This window comes from Gouania willdenowi, chromosome 1, assembly GCF_900634775.1.
Source record: "Gouania willdenowi chromosome 1, fGouWil2.1, whole genome shotgun sequence".
Taxonomy (NCBI): domain Eukaryota; kingdom Metazoa; phylum Chordata; class Actinopteri; order Blenniiformes; family Gobiesocidae; genus Gouania; species Gouania willdenowi.
In genome coordinates this window covers 43,931,715-43,955,114 of record NC_041044.1, presented here as the reverse complement: position 1 = coordinate 43,955,114, position 23,400 = coordinate 43,931,715, and the positions used below count along the sequence as shown (strand labels likewise).

At 37.8% G+C, this 23,400-nt stretch overlaps 1 protein-coding gene across 1 annotated transcript in view; it reads right to left on the bottom strand.

Annotated features, from left to right (window-relative positions):
* The window catches only part of sorcs1 (sortilin-related VPS10 domain containing receptor 1), a 183,795-nt gene that overhangs the window by 70,257 nt on the left and 90,138 nt on the right, over positions 1-23,400 (bottom strand). Inside the window, 1 exon segment of the mRNA XM_028443367.1 lies at positions 14,584-14,683. Coding sequence (XP_028299168.1) covers positions 14,584-14,683 — 100 coding nt within the window.

The window sequence follows — 23,400 nt, the reverse complement described above, 5'->3', positions numbered from 1 at the left end:
ACAGATATGCATTGGTTCTAGACTCACACGCTCTGGAAATATGAGCAACAAACTTTTTTTTTAGCTATTTTCATTGACCCATAACTACATGACGGAATGTTCTACATTTTCTTTTTCAGACATCCTGCTAACAAACGTCCACATTAACAGACAAACATTACTTCCAAATACACAAACAGACTTTTTAACATTTGCTAAACAGAATAGTTATGAAATTAAAAAGCTTTATGTATGAATCTAATAACTTTTTATAGAGACTAGAGTAGCTGTAGGCCGTGAAGCTGTCACCGTGCACACCTGCCATAGAAGTGCTTTATAAGGACATTACTGAAGATGAAGCCAACAGTGGACGTCTCTGAGGTAGAGCTCGTGCCGTGGTCGAGATGCAGCATCTGGCAACCCTGAGGCACAATGTGCAAATGGCTGCTGTGAACACGTGAATGTAGGTGAACGTCACCATCACAGTCCTCGTCTTCCTCTGAAAGCCCAAATCATTTATTGATGAAGCCTGAGAAGGATTCAGAGTTTCTCAGGAACGATTAGGAGACACGTTAACGTCAGTACGACAGTGACGTGAAGAAAAGAGGAGATTATTCCCTCTTTGCTTTCATTCTTTAAAGATTAGAATATACAGTAAATCTGACAACTCATCAGCGTCCATGTCTGCACACGTTGTCACAGATTAACACTAATGTAACTATGCACGCTTTATTATCTTTGTATATGTTCTGTGTTTTATGTTTCTTCAGTGTTTTAGTGTATTTCAGTTGTCATTTTGTGTCTTTTTCTGTAAATGCACTTGATTTATATACAGTAGCTCATTATGCCCACACTGAAGCAGTCTCAAAGTGCTTTATCAGCACATTCACCCATTCAGGCCCCTCCCACCACCATCAACACTCACTCACACACTACATTCATGGAAGCAACATAGAGGCAACATAGAGGCAACACAGAAGCAACATAGAGGCAACATGGAAGCAACATAGAGGCAACATAGAGGCAACACAGAATCAACATAGAGGCAACATAGAGGCAACACAGAATCAACATAGAGGCAACACAGAAGCAACATAGAGGCAACATAGAGGCAACACAGAAGCAACATAGAGGCAACATAGAGGCAACATGGAAGCAACATATAGAGCTGAGCAGAGGTGGAAGTCCAATTACAGCGTGTGTTTGTCTGCTCTGTCAGAGGTCAAAGGTCAAGGTGAGATCATGATGTCAGAAAAACTCTATTAGACTATTAGGATGGAGCTATTGTGTGTGTGTGTGTGCGTGCGCGCGTGTGCGTGCATGTGTGTGTATTCTCAGTGGTGTGTTGTACTTTTTGTGTGTGTATTTATTGTCTGACAGTAAATGACTGTAAACAGAGGACACATCATCCATTTTGCACAATTACCCCCAGCTGATTATTTCTTTTATGGGACGAGTCGTGTTTGTGAGACGATGTCATTCCGCGAGTCATTCCGTGCCAGCGCAGCTTAGAGCCGCTGCTTCAGCCACAGTGGATTATTGCACCGCCGTGTCAGACGTGAGCTGCAGGTTGTGCGTGGAACGGAAGGAGTGAGTCTGGTAATTGAAGCTAAAGGGCAGCTAAAGGGGTGGGGGTGGGGGTGCGTATTCACCAGAGGTCGATAAATGTCAGTGGTAAACAAGTGCTGAACCCACCAAAAGGTCTCAACACCCCCCATCGTCACAGCCAGAACCTCCAGCCAAGCCCGGGGAACCTAAAAAGACCCATTCAACCGTCACTGAGCCGTTTTCCACTTCTCCTGCTTTTGGAAAATCTTTTAAACTCTGATAACAGCCTTTCTTCAAAGTGTAGAAGTGACATTTAAAAGCACTTCAGAGCGGTGTGAGAATGGGTTCTGCATCATTTACAGATTAATGACATTTTAATGAAGCCAAAATGATCCCGATAAAGAGAAACAACAAGCTCGCCATGAGAATGGAAAGGTGTTAGAGCGCCGCGCCGCTGACTCGTGGAACAGATGAAGAATTCCTAATGACTCAAACTTTCCCTTTTTCTACAGAGAATACGTACGTTGTTTAATATACATCAGCATCCAAACTCTGAGCCACATGTATCTGAACCTCATACACAGAAACTTTTACTGATCACAGCCAAAGAGCAGAGAAGAAAAGATCAGTCACTGTATTTCAATTCAAAGACGCAAATATCAAAAGGACACATTGATGAAAAGTAGAATGGAGGATAAAACACACAAAATGACTCTAAAAACACAGAAAACAACTACAAAACAACACAAAATAAGACTCAAATATGACTAATGATTCCAAAAACAGCAAAAACACACAAAACAACAGCAAAAACACACAAAATAATATGTCACATGACAACCCTTATTATGGTACAATTATAGTAAAACAAAAAAATGAAATGAACATGAACAAATGTTAGCCTTTATTTTGAAATCCATTTATTCGTTTTTGGTTTTGTTTAAGGTGGTTATGGTTTGAAACAAAAAGACGAAAAAATATGTCGTTTGTCCATTTTTCAAGCAGTTAAATCCTGTTTTCACGTTTTATAATTTCAAACCCTGACCAAAAAATACAAAACATGTCATAAATATTATTTAAAAGACACACATCACAGAATAAAATGAGGGTCATGTTTAAATAGTTATTGAGTGACATTAGTATTAGTGGATGTTTATAAGAAGTCATGGTGTGGGAGAAGGAAACAAACTAAATGTGAACTAAAGCTGATTCCTTTGTTTCTGTGGAAAAGCCTGAAATATTCTTCACACACGTTAAACATCCGCCTCTCGACACCAGCGCACTTCATTAACCTTTGTCATCTTTAACCTTTTTGGCCTCAAAACACGCACACACACGCGCACACGCACAAAGAGATGAGTTCTGGCTCTAAAGGGCACCATCTCTCCGTCCAAAGTTATTTTATTTTGTTATCGTGACTCAGTGGTTGGTTTGATTAAAGAGTCTTCTGGGGACGTGCAGGAGAGGCACATGAGGCAGATTTAAAGTTTTCTCTTTATCGTAGACGAGCAGCTCAGTGTTTGAGTCAGATCAGACCCTAAAGGTTTGAGTTTGGACAGGAACTTATTCTTCTTCTTTGATGAGTGAAGAGGAAAAAGACCCGAGTTATAGAGTTAAATGAATCAGGGCTCATGAATCATCAGTCTCGATAGAGCAGGGGTTCTAAACTTTGGGGTCGCAAGAAACTGGGAGGGGGTCGGCAGATGCCTCTAAGTAAGTTAGGGCTACAGGGAGTTTTCCTCAATAAAATGATCTTTGATGTATTAAATAATGAGACACTAAATCTTTATCTGATAAAGAATTATCGTCTCTACCTGCTTTGCATCTCACCGTCAACCCAACCTGGCAACGCAGCTTCTTCCTCTTTCCTCCCTGTTGTTACGCCTCTTACAGGTTTTATTTCCTCTGTGGTTGGATAACGTTAACACAATAACCAACACAAAGTACCAAACACACACACCTGATTGTGTGTGTGTGTGTGTGTGTGTGTAGAAGCACAAACAGCCTCTCTCACTCTATTTGATGCATTAGTGAAGGAGCTCTTATGGAACCTCTCAAATGCTTCCACGGGAAAACGGCTTTTTGTTTTTCCAACATCAGCTGCCATCCTGAGTGACCCCCCCAACCCTCCACCCCCCTCCCCAACACACACACACTCATCAGTCGTCCTCGACCATTTACTGTAATGATGTTTTCTGGCGCTGGAACTGAACGTCTCTGTCTGTGATCTCAGTGTGAAGCCGAACTGGGAAAATTGGAGTAATTGCTGCGTTGTTGTTGGGTTGTTTTCTCCATCACTGACCCCCACAGCTGCTTTCTGCTCCCCCCCATCATTGTGTTGGTGAACTTTCTCCTCGCTCCTCCATGTTCACTTGGTCCCTGTGAGTTTATCTACAACCTCATCGCACTCCTCGCTTTCCTCCTCAGCTTCACACGGCTTCTGTAGCTCCCTCATCCATCCTTTCCCCAGGTCTCATATACATAACAATGTTTTTAATTAGGGATGTAACAATTCACTCAACTCCCGATACGATTCGATTCACGATACTGGGTTCACAATACGATTCTCTCACGATTTATTTTACAAAATGGGAATGTAGACAAATATTCCTTAATTTTTTGGGGGAAAAAAAACTGGAAGATACTGTACTATTTTCCTTTAACATTTATTTGTCAAAATAATCCCTTGATAAACTATTCAAAACAATGCAATTTAGCTAAAAATAAATCTTGAATGAAATAAATAAAGGAATAATACAAATGAAGAAGAAGCCTATTAATTTAAATTCTGGTTCTATAGTAAACAATGCAAAACTACATAATAGTTCCTTTTCTTTTTAAAAGTGCAACTGAAAATATATTTTGTGCTTTAACAATTGGACTTTAAAAAAAAAAAAAAAAAAAAAACAGTCATTGCAATGATTTACGTCAGATATTGGTTTGGACCAGCAGAGGGCGCAGGTAACCCAGTGGTCGGTTGGCATGCAGCTATTCTAGCAGTGGAGAAAAGATGCTATGCGCTAGCAGACAGAGCTAATAGAAAAACGTGAATTTTACAGATATTCACGTAATATTACAGATATTCTTTCGGTGCTAAAGGGGTAAGGAATCATTTATGAACATGTTTAAGGCCAGTAAGAAAGTAGTAGCAGATTCCGCCCGCTGCCAACACTTTTAGACGAGGATATATATATATATATATATATATATATATATATATAAAAAGTACTCCGATTCAATTTTCAGAGCATCGATGTGAATTGTGATACGCATGAATTGATTTTTAACTGCCTTTACGATTAATCGTTACAACCCTATTTTTAATGTATAATCACGCTTTGCATATTTGACTACTGTCGACACACACAAGAAATGATTTTAAAAAAACATAAAAAGTTACAGAAAACAAAAACAAAAAAGGATGACAATATAATACAATACACATATAATAATACAACAAATTGACAACAATAATACACTTTAATAACACAACACACAAAACAGCAACAAAAACATGGAAAATGAGACAAATATTTACTAAATGATACCAAAAACACGACATAAGTAGAAAAAATATAATAATAGAACACAAAAACACACAAAATGACAATGGATTCTAAATGCTGACATAAATGTTGATCATGTGACCCTCAGATCTGATCATTTTAGTGGCCATCGCAGTGATAAAAGTTGCCCAAAAGTTGTATTAATCACTTCAACTCACTATATCCATACAATGTTTTTTTACGTGGCGCCGATTGTAAAGTTGCACATGCTAAAATAAACATCAACATTAGCCACAAACCACATTTAAAAACCATATGCATTTTTTTTACGCTACTTTTGACCAGATTTACAGTAATATTTGTGAAATTTGTTGTATTTTCTTTCTCGGAAAAATATAATGCCAATGTTAAATCTAAATGTTAAATATAAATATATGACAGTTTAACATCACGTCCTATGTATAGTGATTCTAATATTTATATTTAACATGTAACATTTATGTTTATGATTTTGATTTAACATTTTGCATTTAGATGTAATATTTAACATTTAGACATAGATTTAACATTAGATTCAACATTTAAGATTTATATTTAACATTTATATTTAAATATAATGTTCATATTTAACATTCAGATTTAGATTTACTATTAAACATTCAGATTTAGATTCAACATTCATATATAACATTTAGCATTGATATTTAACATTTATATCCAACTATAACATTTACATTTATTAGTAAACATTTAGGTTTAACATTTAGCATGTACATTTAATATTTAACATTTGGATTTAGATTAAACATTTATATTCAACATTTAGCATTTATATTTAAATTTAACATTTGTATTCAACATTTACATTTTATATTTAGATTTAGATTTAAATGACAGATTTAGATTAATTATTAAACATTTATATTTAGATTGAACATTGATACTATATTTATAAGAGATAAGTAAATATCACACATTTCACAAATATTGCTGTAAATCTGGTCAAAAGTAACAAAAAAACTTCACTTACATTTTCTAAAAGTGGTTTTTTGCTGTGTGTGGCCAAAAGTTGTTGTTTATTTTAGCCTGTGCAACTTCACAATCTGCGCTAGGGCTGCACGATATTGACAAAAAACCTAGACAGATATTGCGATTTGATTTACGATTTTCAAAAATATTTTATACATTTAAATGCATATGGGTTTTATTTTTCCCCAAATTCCATTTAACTTTTTTTTTTCCCCAAATTTCGTGTTTTCCACATTAATTTAAAAAAATTCTGTTTTTTTTTTTTTTTTTTAAATATTAATCAATGTTTTCAGAAAATATCAGTTTTTAACTCATGTGAGGAAACAAAATAAATACTAACAAAAAAGAAAACTGTATGCTAAAATTAAAAATATAATTTAAAATAATGAGTGAGATAAATTTAAAAGGTAGATATAAGTTGTAGTGACATGGATTATTCTGACTGTTCATTTTTAATTATTCATGTCATATAAAGATGTATCAGAACAGCATTAATGTCACCATAATTCCCCTCAGGGATCAATGGTTTACTGAATCTGATCAGGTTTATTGATGTTTAAACGCTCTGAGCAGGTGAAGATGATCATGTTTTCACAGAGCGATGCAGCGCTACATGAGAAACAGACGGAGTTTTACAGACACGTTAAAGTTAAACAGGCACTGGTGGCTCTGATTTAGGAGTCACTGATGATTTGTGCAGTTTTTTGCTGGTTTATACGGTGTTTGTGGTGGTTTAGGTGGTGTTTGTGGTGGTTTATATGGTGTTTGTGGTGGTTTAGGTGGTGTTTGTGGTGTTTTAGGCGGTGTTTGTGGTGGTTTAGGTGGTGGTTTAGGTGGTGTTTGTGGTGGTTTATATGGTGTTTGTGGTGGTTTAGGTGGTGTTTGTGGTGGTTTAGGTGGTGTTTGTGGTGGTTTATGTGGTGTTTGTGGTGTTTTAGGTGGTGTTTGTGGTGGTTTATATGGTGTTTGTGGTGGTTTAGGTGGTTTAGGTGGTGTTTGTGGTGGTTTATATGGTGTTTGTGGTGTTTTAGGTGGTGTTTGTGGTGGTTTAGGTGGTGTTTGTGGTGGTTGTGGTGGTTTAGGTGGTGGTTGTGGTGGTTTAGGTGGTGTTTGTGGTGGTTTATATGGTGTTTGTGGTGGTTGTGGTGGTTTAGGTGGTGTTTGTGGTGGTTTAGACAGTGTTTGTGGTGGTTTCGGTGGTGTTTGTGGTGGTTTATACGGTGTTTGTGGTGGTTTATATGGTGTTTGTGGTGGTTTAGATGGTGTTTGTGGTGTTTTAGGTGGTGTTTGAAGAGTCCAGGATGAGGGGGGGGAGGGCGGGGCATATAATGAGAGGTCCTCAGAAACATCTTTTCCCTCGCGGTGACGGCGTTTCAACCTGATTCTGTCCATTTCTGTGTTTAACGATAGATTTTCATTGGTTGATTCCGTGATTCTGTTTAACGTGGATTTTATAAGACCTAGTGTAGATGTTAGCGCACTCAGAGATTAGCTATATACTCATACAAGCTTGTGTTCTGTAACCATCTCTGATTGGCCAGCAGCCCAGGAAGGCGGTTCTCTGCATTTCTGATTGGTGAACATATACGTCACTCAAATGATGGAGACGGAAGAAAAAGCCTCCAGTGTCTAAGGTTACGTTATCACAGTGAAAACCTTAATATCAATGTGATTAATATTAATCGTTCAGCATTAATCTGTGCCTCATATTTGTGTTAGAAAGTGAGGGTGTGAAATGTTCTCGCGGTAACTTTAAATCACGTTTCTCAATCCCATTCCATCCTCCGACCTGTCACTCAGGCACTGAGGTGGGGGCGCAGGTGGTCGACCGTAACGATGCTCGGGACTTAATTCTTCTTCACGTTCATGAGTGACAACATGTTTTATCAGAAGAAATGACAGAAAGTGGTTCACACACAAACGAGCTCAGACCTTCACCTGAGCAGAAAGATACGTCTGATCTAAATCTAAATGTCACAGAGAAGTGTGGAGCAGCCGTTGGGCATCGAACCCACACTGTGTTGGTTAATGAAAGGCCTTCAGCGCACCACACGTCACCTGCACAACCTTCTCCCTTAAAACACGTTAACGTCTCGTGTTCATTGACGTCAACTTTTCAAACCTCATTTTCAAAACCAGCCACACATTCAGGATGGCTTTTATTTAACTAAAATAAATCTAAATTTAAATCAATCTCCCAAAGAAGCAGATATAAACCTCAAGGCTTTATCAAGTGGAAAACGAGGCAAAAAAACACTTAGAAAATCAGTCAGCACTCACTTTTCTCAGCATTTACAAACTTAAAGGGACAGTATTATGATAAAAATACTTTATAATGGTTTTACAACAGTGATATACTGTACATCCCTTTAGCCTCATTCAGAGGCCAACGTGTAAAAAGTTCTGTTTTCTCCCTCCCTTGTTATTCCACATTTTCAGCTCTAAACGGGCGAGTTGGATTTTTCTCGGGTTGTGACATCACAACACAGAAACTCCTCCTCCTGACAATCCTGGCTCCTCCTACCTGATGTAAGAATGTGAGCTCCTCCCTCTTAGACTACCTCACAGGTAGAGCTGGGCGGTATGACCAAAAATGTATATCACTGTATTTTTCTAAATTCAAAACGGTTTCACAGTACATGAGGGTATTTTTTTTTCACGCATACTCAGGTGTTCACAGCATTTTCTACTGGTTGAGAATCAGAATAGTTTATTTTGCTGAATGCAGTTAAAAAAAAAAAAAAGCACATGAAATTTGACTTGGTAGGCACAGAACAAAACACAATAACACAAGCCAGCAGCAATAATAATAATAACAGTGATAAATATAAGGATAAGGGATAAATAAAGGATAGAGGATAAAGAAAAATAAAGATAAGAGAGATGAATTACTGAAGTAGATTAACTTAGGATGGTCTATTTTACTGTCATGATGAGTGAATATTGTAGAATAATTCCACACTAGAAGTAATACAAGTTTGCAACAGCAGCCAAATGACTCTGCTAGCTTAGCTTTAGCATTAGCTTGATTTCTAGCTTTAAATGCTGCATACTCAGTGGTGTGGTGGTTTCTTATGGTGAATAATATAGTGTTTTGTTTGCACCACGACTTATTTATGCGTTATAGGAATTACAAATTGCGATCATTTGCTCTCTTTTTGTGTATTACTGTCGACATGCTAAGCTAACCGTGCCTCTGTGTCCGTGAGTGTTGTTCTCCTGTAGCAGAGGCATGCACACGCAGACACATGCAGCTTCAGAGCTTTTAATTGTGTCTTTCTGATCCATTTACACGTATGATTTACACCATAACTAACACCAGAGCTACTGTTTACCTTCTTATTTAGAAGTGCAACGTTAAAAAGGGTCTGAAACGCGGCGCAGTGTAGCGTTCCGAAAGTTGTGTAATAAAATACACCGGTACGACGGTATATTAAAAATTAATATCATAAAGAAAATATATACAGGTATTCGGTATGAACCGGTATACCACCCAGCCCTACTCACAGGTAAGACAAACAGCGAGGGCAGGCTGATGTTACAGTTAATATCTTTATGTTCAGTATATAGATAATCCAGTATATAGATAAACCGAAGAGTGCTCACAATTAGTTCCACTTTTAGTAGCTGTTACACCACCTTGTATCACCTTTATGTGATGATCTGACTTGTTTGTGACCCAATGTGACGCAGCGGTTATTCCTGTGGTTAGAAAAGATGAGGACGCTGAAGTAGTGTGTGTGTGTTCACGCCCACTCCTGCAGATGCATGAAGACCCCAAAACAGCCTGTTTATAAAAGTGTCATTAAAGCGACTTTTCAGAGGCTAAAACTCCAGACAACAGGCGAGTTTGGGAAAATAAACCTCAAATACTATGTTTTTGGGGTTTTTTGTCGACATTTAGAAATATAGCCTTTATTTTGCAAAAATCTGTAACGGAAACCCATCGACTGTCACTGCGTAACTTTTGGTTACTTTTAATGTCCTGTGGTTCTGCAGGTTTTTCCACATTCATGCAGTAATATAACAAAATATTTACTAAATTAATAATACATTTCTGACACACACACAAAGTTTACAACTGAGAAAAGAAGCAGGAACACCCCCCTCACCCTGTGACCCCATTAAAAAATATCCTCTAAAAACAAGGCGATCTGTCTCTATTCCTGCTGGGATTCAAGCAGAAAACGCTTTTTATTGTGTTTAATGCATCGGTTCCCAAAGCTGTGACCTGAACACACAAACTTAAGAACGATGATCATCTTTATTACGGTTTCTCTTTCTTTTCTCTGCAGCTGCACACAAACCCAGATTGATGCAACTTAAGAAATCGTCTCCGTTTGTGTCGAGGAGGAATATTTGGACTCATTACCGACAACAACCTCCGACAGCTCATTATTCACTGATGGACTCTCACATGTTTATCTTTAATACCTGCTTGTCACTGCCTCCGTTGGTTTTAATGCCATCGTTATCCTGACACACCTGATAAATAATAATCAGGGAAACACATAAATTCCCAGTTTACTGCACTGTTTTCTTTCCCGGTGCATGATTTATTGGATGTGATGGTGAGGCTTGGACAGCTTTACTGTTCCTGCAGAGTGACAAAAAAACCAAAAAAACAAAAAAAAAACCTGCTGAGGGTTTCAGTGCTGACTGCAGAGCAAAACCCAACTGGAAAGCACTTCCTCCATCATAAAACCAGATCAGAATACAAAAAAAAACTTTTATTGCAGCTTTTAAACAGATCTGACGACACAAAGTGTGTCATAAAAAAAAAACGCAGCACTTAGCTGAGCACGTGGAACTTTAATGTAACAAACATTACCAATGTGTTCCTGAGGTTATTGAGTCCTGGAGAGCCTCTGTCCTGCATGTCTTAGATGTCTCCCTGAATCAACATTGGGGTCAGGACCCCATTTGGGGTCGCGAGACATTGGGAGGGGGGGTCACCAGATGCCTTCAAGACGCCTTATTTTTACTCTTTTTATGCAACTATACACCAAACTTGCCAGATGCATTTTTTCTACATTACTCCCATTTCTGTCAATTCTCCATCAAATTTTAACGCCTTTTCCACCTAATGTCACATATGTTGACACATTATTGGGTTCTGCTGGAGATTTCTTCCTGTTAAAAGAAAAACCGTTAAAAGGGACTTTTTTCTTCCCACTGTTGCTTGTTCATGTGGATTTGTTGGGTTTTTTCCTTTTTATTACAAATATATTTTAATAAAGTGCTTTGAGATGACTTTTGTTGTAATTGGTGCTGTATTGAAACATTGTCACTTTTAACCACTTTTCACCATATTTCATGCTTGTTTTTGCCAATTTAACCACATTCACCATTTTTCATGGTTTTTTGTTTTCTTCAGATAAAGTCATAACGTCGACTTCGTAGATCAATAAATCAATAATCATTTGCCCAAATTTCTGCTTGAAAGTTTGTTTTGATCTGCACTGTAAACACTCTTTTTGACATTGTTGGAAAAGTTTCCCCCATTGCATTGTGGGATGTGGAGTCCTGGGGTTCTCAACCTTGAGGTTGCAAGACACTGGGAGGGCGTCCGCAGATGCCGAAGCCCATTTTGTTTATTTTTACTCTTTTTCAGCAACTACCATATTTTTGCTCCTTTAAATGCATTTTTGCTACATTATTCCCATTTCTGACACTTCTACATCACATTTTAATGTATTTTCTGCACATTTTTCCATTTTCAAGACATGTTCAGCACTTATAAACCCTTTCCACCACTTTTCCACCTAATGTCACATATGTCGACCCATTACTGTCACTTTTAACCTCTTTTCACCATATTTCATGCTTATTTTTGCCAATTTAACCACATTCACCATTTGTTTCCCATTATTTGCCAGTTGAACTAATTGTTCAAATATTGACCCTGAATCTTTCTACCACTTGTTCTGTCCACCTTTGGCCACTCTAATTTGCAACAGAGGACTTAGAAATGAAAGAGTACAAATATCTACAAACCAGAGGTAATTACAGCTTAAAACAGTAACTTTTTTTAAAGCTCTGAATGTTTCGTTATCCTGCAGAAAGTCTTCATCATTCATCGTCATCATCATTCTCCATCTGACTGTCTTCATCTTTTCCAAACTCAGTGTTGTCAGTGATGGATGGACCGCTCTAGTGTGTGTGTGTGTGTGTGTGTGTGTGTGTGTTGCAGGTTTGTTTGTGGAGTCTGTGTGATATGAAATGTTTCGATGGCTGTGCTCTGAAACTGTCCATCACATCCAAACTTTATTCCCTCACCTCCACCCACTACTTTTTGTGTCTGTATATCTCTAACACTTCATCACTTTGTTTTCCATCTACTTTCTGTTTCACTGTCTTTGTGACTCATAAAGTCATGACTTTACTGACTAGTAAACTTCCTGAAACCGTACCAAACAGGATCAATAGGGTCAATGAAGTCGAATAATGGAAGCCGGCAAAGTTACGCTGAAATAACGCAACGTTACGTAACGAGAAATTCTACATTTTCTGTTTGTTTGCTACAGCTGCAGAAACTCATTTTACTGGAAAATTACCATGGAAACAATTAGTCTGTGTTCTATAGATATTTCTGTTTATTTAGTACCAAATCCTGCAAAGCGCTGCCTTTTGATTGAAATTATGAGTAAAATTTGAATTTGCTAAACTTGCTCGTAGGCGTGTACAAAATAGTCAACTCACAATACGATATGAAACACGATATAGGGCTCATTATACGAAATACTGAAAGAAATTCCCAATGAAGAGTAACAAATGTGTAACATGACTTTAAAACTTGAAAGTACTTAAGAAGCGTTCACTGCTAATGTAACACATTTACACACGATCCCAGGATTACAACACAGTAACAAGAACGTTTCATTTGTTGTGTTGTTAAAACAAGATGATTAGTTACATTTCTTAGTTTACATAGAAAGTTTACACAGAAACGCACGTAATAATGTTTTTTAGAGTTCATTAATGTATCTCTGCTTAGAGCCTGAGAATTAGTGCTACTTTATTTAAAAAAGAATTGTTCATTTTGACGAATCTTTTATATTATATATCTTTTACCCAGAGGCCTTAAATAATAAATTAAGTTCCAATTGTGGTAGATTGTTTTTCATCCTTGTTACGTTTCTACATGAGATGTTTACTGTATGTAAGGGAACCGTACCAAGAACCGATTTATTACCAACAATAATCATGGGGGGTGAAAGTAACTATTAAGTTTTACTTTTAATATTATGTAATGGACCTTTCGCAAAACCCCGCCCACAAACTGTCATTGTCCAATCATACGTCAGAGCGATGACGACGGTGACGTCCCCTTTGCTGTTTATTTTAATATGTTGAATAGATCTCTCCAAAAACAGTCACTAACGCACACCGGGAGACTTCTCCCAGCCATTACAGACGAGACCAACTCAGGAACATGACAGACATCCCAAAAGTAAATACGGGGGGCGGAGCTTTTGTGAAAGGTCCATTGAGCTACTTTTTTTTTTTTTTTTTAAAGGATTTTTTTTGGCTCTAGTGGCCTTTATATGACAGTTGCTTGACAGGAAAGGGGTCAGAGAGAGCAGGGAATGACACGCAGGAAAGGGTCCCAGGCCGGGAATCGAACCTGGACCCGCTGCAGGTGAGGAGCTATAGCCTCTGTACATGGGGCGGGCGCTCAACCCACTGAGCTAAACACCGCCCCCCATTGAGCTACTTTTTACTTGTATTTTATGTATTACTTACTTGTACTTGAGTACAATCAAGTAACAGTACTTCTACTTGAGTAGGATATATCAGTACTCTTTACACCTCTGCAACACATCACTGTTTTCACTCCATGATCTGTCTCAATCTCTGCTTATGAGAGGCTTTAGTGCTCAGATGTGTTGAAATATGACCGCTTCACAGACATGTTTGTCTGTTTACGGACAAACGTGCGCTGACCATGGTGTTTGATCGCTACACACAACTGACTTATGAGTCCACAGAGCATCCACTATCTCCACGTTGTCCTCCATCTTGTAAACACTGCAGCATGTGAGCTACTATGGCATGGAAGAGTGTCAAATCTCATTGCGTCCCTTTTTTTTTTTTACTTCATTTTTGTCTCGTGCGCCTTTGAATTTCTTGTCACAAAATGTTACCTTCCTTCTTGCTAGACAAAACTGTGTGTAAATACGTGATGTTACCCCAAAACATGCAAGGAAGGTAGTTCTGTCATATTGTGACCTGATTTTAAACAAATAAATAACTAATAAAAAAAGGTTCAGATTGCTTTTCCCATTTTAGAACATACAGTACATTTCTGTATTTTCTGTCGGATAAGCATACAACTATACACCACTTGTGTGCACCTCTGTTCATAAACCAAGAGGTCAAATAAGTAATGAAAACTCATATCATATGGTTAGTGAACTCTAACTTTACTCAAAGGCACCAAGATTTGTATACAAATTCTTTATTTTCCTTATCAAAATGTTTCAATCCCCAACATGCATCAGTAGTAATAATTCCTTACCTTCCTCTTGTTGTTGGGGCTCACGTACAGGTAGCTGAGGATGGTCTTGGCCCCCACTTTGTCGTTGAGTTTCTGGTACGTGGCGCCGTAGTCGGTGGACCTGCAACAATAATCAGAGGCGTCGCATCAACGCTCTGCAATTAAAACAACGCAGCCTCTGTGGAATCAGAGCGAGATACGTGCACGTGATGGTGTGTGTGTGTGTGCGTGTGTGTAGCGACACGACGTAGAGAGGGCAGGAGGTCATTATCATTAACGTCTGCTGCTCGTTGTTAATTAACCACCGTATGACTCACACTACATCACTTCTTCAACACGGGACAGAAACAAGGAACATGTTCATAGATTCTACTTCTGAATGACATTTAAAACTAAAATAATCTTTCAATCTCTCAATCTTTATTTAAAGTCTTTTTTTCCTACAGGCTGTGAATTATGGAAGGATATCTGTACCATAATTCAATTTAAAAAGGATTAACAGAAACAAGCTTTTTTAAATTTCAGAATATACAGTAGCTTCCATTTTTAACTCATGAATAAAATGAATAATAAATAATCCAAACTGTAGTTTCATTTTCTTCTTCCAGGTTTCCATTTTGTAACTTAATTAAAATGATAAAGAATGATAAAAAAAACTATATTTAAGTTTTAATTTTCAAAAGAAGCCCAGCAAATAGGTACCAACATTCAATTTGAAATAGAAAATTTGAAAATTAAAATGCACTAGCCTTTCTGCTGATGTATTTTAATTTTATTTTTTTGTTGTAGCTGCTTTATTTAAAATTTATTATTTATTCAGAGTTTAGTTGAAGTTCTTTGTTTTGTATTGTATGCCCTGTTTAAGGTCACATTTATCTGATTTTTACATAGTTAAAATGCAATAAACTTCACAGAAATTATATTTTTTGAACAATTACAGCCCCTTTTTGCTTATTTTTACCCTTTCCCTGCAACTACACCAAACTTGCCATATTGCAGCCAATTTTCATAAATCTGTGCGATATTTTTTGCTCCTTTTAATGCAATTTTGCTACATTACTCCCATTTATGCCACTTCATCAAAATTTTCTTTTCACCATATGTCATGCTTTCATGGCTAATTTAACCATATTGACCATTTGTTATGTCCATTATTTGCCAGTTTAAAGTAATTGATCCAATATTGAGCACTTTTTCTGTCTGTTTTTGGTCACACTAATTCGCAACTTTTAACTAATTTCTGTGGTTTTTAAAATCCCATTTCACCACCTTTTCCATTATTTTTAGTAACTTTTAACCCATTTTAATTAAGATTAAAAAAAGGATTTAGATCTTTAAGATGACTACGTATATACTATGGCCCAAATAATAACACACTTTCTGGATAACAGTGGATATTATTCAGATGAATGAAAAGGTTGAGAACCTGTGGTGCGTTTCCCTTTATCTAAATGTTAATGTGATGATGTGGAAAATTCTCCGCGGACACCTTCTTGATATAAACATATTGTATTAATACAAAGTGAAGATCAGTGTCTGAATTAGACCCTCCATGGTAAGGTCTGAGAGCAGCAAAGCCAAACGCTACTCTAAGGGAAAACAGGAAAGCAAAAACATACATGTTCTAAAGTGAAACCTGAAACCAACATGGTGTCTAAATAAGGCTTTAGCTTTGGCACAAAGAGAGGAAACAACAAATGTTTACCGTGGACCTAAAGGTGGTAAAAATCCTTTTTGTCTAAGAACTGGAGCCGGAATCAGACACTTTTATGACATACAGCTGCAGCTGCAGAAAAGACTAGTCTGGGACAAGGAACTTCTCTGTTTCCTAAGTCAATATAACACTAACAACTGTGCTTCTGTGCTGGTTGGGCTAACACTCAACTTTAGGTAAGAAAAGTATATTATATCACATAAAATGAATATCATATGAAGCAGTCAATACACCGCTCTAAACTGATAGACGTCACAATTTAATGTGTAATAAAAAAATCAAATTTCTCCAAAAATCTATGTTGTGCATAAAGACCTGCTGTCTGAGACGTTTCTTTACATGTTAAGTTCGTTAAATTAACTTTTACTTTTCACACTTTCCCCACTTCCTGTCTTTGTGCCCCACCAGGTAGACAAGGAAACAAACATTCATACACACACACACACACACGGAGAGCAAAAATAATAGAGTTTATTGAGAACACCAGGAGAACAGTGACTGCTGAGGGAGGCTCAGGCTCTGAAATGAAGACAAGTGAACAACAACAAAACCCACAGCAAACACAACGAGACCACGACAGGGACACGGAGACGGACGACAGATGTGTGTGTGTGTGTTACACCTCTTCAAAGTTTCACACACTATTTCCAAACAAAGTGACAGGTTGAATCACATAAATGCTTCCACTTTTCCTCCTCCATTCCTCCAGGCGGCGGTTTCTAACTCAGAGTTTAGAGGCTGGAGGAAGCCCTTTAGTGGCTGCTGTGACGCTGCTGCCTCTCAACACTAATCTGATTTTATCAAGTTGTGGAAAAGCACGACTTGACTGATGTGAGCTTGGCCCACCTGTGGCCGCGGTGTAGTGAGGCCGAGCTTATCTCCTCACAGGTAAACATCGCTCTGTTGGCTTTAAGGAACGCGTCCCAGGAGTTAAAGCACTATACACGTGTGACATTTTCACTCTGAAATGTAGAGAAAAGACAGAAAAACACACGAGTTGGACTGTAGCTCAATGGAAACAGCTGCAACGTGTCTTATTTCTGTCATTTTGTGAGTTTTTGTTGTCATTTTGTTTATTGCATTTCAGTTTCCCTAATCCAAGGGTTCTCAACATTGAGGTCAGGACCCCATTTCGTGTCGCAAGACACCGGGAGGGGGTCGCCAAATGCCTTCAAGAAACTAAGAATATTTTTTTAAAAACTTGACCCAATTTTTGCTCATTTTTACCTTTTTTCTGCAACTACACCAAACTTGCCATATTTTTGCTCCATTACTATCATTTCTGCCACCTTTCCATCACATTTCAATCCCTTTTCTGCACATTTTTTCCAAGACATTTTCAGCACTTATAAACCCTTTTCACCACCTTTCCACTTAATGTCACATATGTTGACCCATTATTGTCACTTTTAACCTCTTTTCACCATATTTTATGCTTATTTTTTAACAATTTAACCACATTAACCATTTGTCATGCACATTAAATAGTTGTTCCTACTAATTGTTCTAATATTGACACTTTGAACCATTTTTACCACTTTTTCTGTCTGTTTATGGCTACTCTTGCAACTTTTAACCAATTTTTGTAGTTTTTAAAATCCCATTTCACCCCCTTTTCCACCATTTCATTTTATTTAAAACCAGGATTTCCATCTTTAAGATGACTATAATAATAATAATAATAATAAACGTTCCTGGATAACAGTGGATATTATTCAGATGAATAAATAAATGTGGTTATCACAGATTCATAGAACAATAGACCATCATTTTACTGACTTTATGGATGGACCCCAAAAATCTCTCCCCTTTATTCCCCCTTATAGATGGTCCTGTCTCCACATGACTGTTCTTCAATGTTCATGTTAACATCAGACATGGAGACTCAGAAAGTATCGTCCTGAGTCTCAGAGGTTAGATTATGAAAGAACAAATCAAATCAAATTAAAAGTAATCCCTGTCCACATGTGACTCATCAGCGGCTACATTAAAGCACAGATGAGTAGTTTGGTTCCTGGAGGGGTAGCGTTCTGTGCTTTATCTGTGTTTTTAGGAGCTTCTACCGGAGGAGGAGGATTTCCCAGGGGAGCACCGCCCTCCATCCTCTCACTGATGTGTGTCATCAGGTCTGAACCCTCTGTGACCTCACACAGCCAAAGGTTTGATGAATTTATCAAAGCAGCGTCTCAGACGTAGCGGCTAAATATACATCGCTGTGTGTCGTGAGACGACGTTAATGAGCAGAAGCATCTCTGTGGAAGATTAAAAGCTGCCGTGTAGGACGGATCCCGCTAACAGTCGCTCATTAACATGGGTACGCTAACGTTATGCGATAGGATGGTTTCATGTGGGCGTCCGGAAGTTAGTGTGCTCACTTTATATTTAGATTACAGCAAACTTTGACTCCTTTTCCACCTGCTTTGCACCTCAGGAGTGACTCGAGGGATGAGATTCAGCAGCAAAGACTAAAAGCTGTACAGGTTGTTTGAGCTGTACAGGCTGGTACTGAAGGAATGAACCAGGAGAGTCTGAAAAGAACTGTCCACGAAACAAACATATGTATGTATGTCACTAGTGGTACAAATCAGAGCTGGGCTGGGGGCGGGGCTTTAAACCCACATAATAAAGCTCATAATAAGATAATTTTACAACATACACATGCCCGCAACAGTGGAATTTACAAGCTTCAGCACCACGGAGAGCGACTATGACATTTTGTTTTTTTCTACTTGTCTGCACATGCTGTCACAGGTCAACACTACAAGAAGTGAAATCATTATGAGACAGCAATGCATGTTTCGTTATGGCAATAAAATAAATTGATTTATTTTATTGCTTAATTGTGACCATCACCAGCCCTCCCTAAGGAAGGGTAAGAAATCTTTTATTATAGGGAGGATATAAAAAGGGAGAGCAGTGTTACACCTAGGTGGAGTCCATCAAACAGACATGAAGTGAAACAAAACAAGAGAACAACAAAAACATTAGGCTCCATAGTCACTAATAATAAAACACAAATTCAAAGCGGTTCAGCACCACGGATAGCGAATTGAAATGACCAGGATCGTGTTCATCATTTGAATCAGGCGTGTTGGAAGCTGGAAACATCTAAAACATGCCGGATAGGGGCTCTTAAGGACCAGGATTGGGCACCCCTGATATAATGCATGGATGGATGGATGGATGGATGGATGGATGAATAAAGATATAATGCATGGATGGATGGATACAGAAATAATATGTGGATGGACAAATGGATAAAAAAATGACGAATGGATGAATAGATGGATGGATGGATGGATGGATGAATAGATGGATGGATGGATGGATGGATGGATGAATAGATGGATGGATGGATGGTCAGATGGATACAGAAATAATAGACGAATGGACAAATGGATAAAAAAATGATGAATGGATGAATAGATGGATGGATGGATGGATGGATGAATAGATGGATGGATGGATGAATAGATGGATGGATGGATGGATGGTCAGATGGATACAGAAATAATAGACGAATGGACAAAAAAATGATGAATTTATTTTTTTATTTTTTTATTCAGTTCATTTCCGACATGGTTGCATTCACAGAAATTCATTTAGAGCAAAATCACATGGTTTTTTTTTTTTTTTTTTTTTTTTTTTTGTCCTTTTTTCATGCCGGAAAGGGCGACGGAAAAAAGCATTATGCTTATCTAGATCCGTCCCCTGGATGAATGGATGAATAGATGGATGGATGGATGGATGGATGGTCAGATGGATGGATGCAGACTTAGATTTAGTAGTTACTAAATAAGAAGTCACTGTCCATTCATAGGAACACGTAGTTCACACTTTACACAAGATGTAAAAAACAACTATTGAATAAAATAAAATAAAATAAATTGGCTCCTCCTTCAGTAAATAAACAAACAAAAAGTAAATAAAACTTTCAGCCACAGTGGTAACTTATTTTCAGACGTAATAAAAACGTATTTAAGTGTTAAGTTGTGTGAAGGTGGACAAACACATTCACAGCGTGTAAATCCTGAACACTGTGTGAACACATCAAAGCAGTCCTTCAGCCTTCACTTTACTTTGAAGGCTCAGCGTCTCCATACCAACAGTTTAAAGGAAGCGTGAAAAACTCCATGACTCAAAGTAAATCCTGGATTCAGCCTATCACGGGAGAGGAGCCGTGGACGATTGCATCATCAGGTTATTGATCGGCTGCTGTCACGCCACAGCTGGATTTACAGCTCGCTGACGTATTTTTAATGTCGCTGCAGCTTTAAACGTGAAGCCATAAAAGATCAAAAAACACATAAAACGGGAACGGATGGTTTCTCAAGGACGGTAATTTGTAGAAAACTCATGTGTCCGGTAGAGAGATGAGGAGGATGGAACGCTGACGCGACCTCGTCGTTGTGATGATGTGGACGAGTTTAGAACCAGCGTGTGACACCAAAGCAGGAGTGATGGTCGCCTGAGAACAACCGTACGGTCCCGAGAAAGAAGAACACTGCACAGAGTCAAAGATCAAACTCGTAGAAATCTCTCCTAAACACTAAGACATGTACATCTGAAAAAATGAGAACGTCATAAAAAAGTTCAATATTTTTGTCACTCATGAGTGTGTCTTTGTTTCCCTTTTTTGTTTGTTAAAAGTTTTGTGTAATTATGTTTTATTTTTGTGTCTTTTAAGAGCTGTTTTATGTATTATGTTGTGTGTGATCTTTTTTGTGATTTTGGAATCATTTTTTGTCTCATGTTGTGTATTGTGTGTCATTTTGTGTGTTGTGTTGTGTGTCTGAACTTTGAAGATGAATCTTTGCATTCCACATATTTTTCAGACTTAGCACATAGCGATTAGTCCTATGTTTGGTTAGCTTAGCATGTAGCGTAGGGTGATCCGGATTTACCCAGACATGTCACCTGTTGTCTGGGCTGTTTGAACGGATTTTACAAATTAATGAAAATGTCCGGGTTTCCCAGGGACCCTGAACGCATCTCAGGGAACTAATATTTGCTCTATCTGAGAAATTCAGCAGTTTCTAAAAGCTAATGAGTTGCTGTTTGTGATGGAATCATTAAAGATGACACTTTGTTTTGACAAACACACACAGCAGAGAGAAGAGATCAAATACAGTAGTCCAAACAATAGGACTGGGCGGTATACCAGTGTCTGAGTTCACATCGTACTGAGTTCCTCTTAAAATCTCAGTACGTGACTACTACGTACTGAGATGTACCCGTACTGGGTTATACTGATTTTAAAAAATAAACAGTTTTTTACTGCAATGTATATTATAATCATGTTTTTTTGGAAAATAAATTATTTATTTTTGTACGGAGCTCCTTCTTGTCGGTGTCTGGTGATGTCGTGCCCTTCACCATGAAGAAGATTAACTTGTCTATCATTTCTTTGTGGCGTTAGAACGTCTCCTGCCTCGTATATTGAGCAGTTGTACATTTTTATACAAGAAAAGGAGCCATTCAGCACTCGTCAAATAACATTAGAACCTTTGAACCTTAGCTTTGAAATTACATTGTTTATCGTAGCGCTCTGGTGTTAGCTACGGTGTAAATCATACGTGTAAATGGATCAGAACGACACGATTAAAAGCTCTGAAGCTGCATGTGTCTGCGTGCGCATGCCTCTGCTACAGCAGAACAACACTCACGAGGCACCTTTAGATTAGCATGTTAACAGAAACACACAAAAAAAAAAAGAGCAAATGATCGCAATTTGTAATTCCTATAACGCATAAATAAGTCGTGGTGGAGCTGCAAACAAAACACTATATTATTCACCATAAGAAACCACCACACCACTGAGCATGCAGCATTTAAAGCTAGAAATCAAGCTAATGCTAAAGCTAAGCTAGCACAGCAAAGAGCCATTGGGCTCAGGAACAATCTGAGGACGCTGCAGTCGCTGCGTTGCCAGGTTGGTGGATAACTGAGCCGAGCGTTTCCAGGGTGAATTTATGACACTCTGAGCGCGCTCACACAGTAGCTCTAAAGATCGGTGGTGGGTTAAATCCTCCCTCCTTCTCCTCCACATCTACACTCTCTCTCCATCATGTTCATGTTCACAGGCATCAGCTCAGTATCAAACCCGCACTGAGCTCAACATCATTTCTCAGCTCTTAGAAAAGGCTCTGATCTCATAAAGAAGAAGAAGTTTGTGATGTTTAGGGTTAAAAGCTAAGGACAGAAATGAAAAGCTGGATAAGTCTGCAGATTATAGAGGATAAATGATTATAAATCCTCATTATATGGTTTCATCCCCTTGTCCCCACACCTGAGCTGACATATAGGCCCGTATCCATGGAAACGGAGAGCATCACATGTCACACAGTGCAGATCTGCAGACGATTATTCCTAAATGTTCCTTTTGACATGGCAGACATCCTACCATAGCAGGCATAGGCAACAGTCGGCCCGGGGGCCCACATATGGCCATTAGTCTACTTTTGTAAAAGTATACAAAACAACAACAAAAATACACCAAATGACTCTAAAATATAAAAAAAAGACAACAAAAATAGAAAAAAAAAGACATCTGAATCATACATAAATGCAGAAAACTAAAAAAAAAAACACACACGCACAAAAGAATAAAAAACAAACATAAAATAAAAAATACACATAATGAACAAAACACACAAGGGAACAGAAACACACGAAAACAACATCAAAACAAACAAAATGACAAACACAACAACAGAAATACACAAAATGACTTCAATATCACAGAAAAATACACCAAAAAATATCTAAATACAAAATGAAAAACAAAAAATACACAAAACACTAAACAAACAAAAATACTCAAAAACAAAGAAATACACACGAAACGACAGAAATACAAAAAATGACAAGAGAATACCCAAAATGACTTAAAAACAAAAAGAAGCAAAACAAAAATAACAGAAATAACTCTTGGTTGTTTCAAAGAAAAATAAAGAAAAATATTTTTTTAAATAGATACAAAATGAAAACCAAAAATACATAAAATGACTAGGGGGAGAAAAAACACAAACACACACAAAACAACCAACAAAAATACACAAAATGACAAAAATATTACCAAAAAAACATCAAAAACAAACAAAATGACAAGCACCTACCCACAA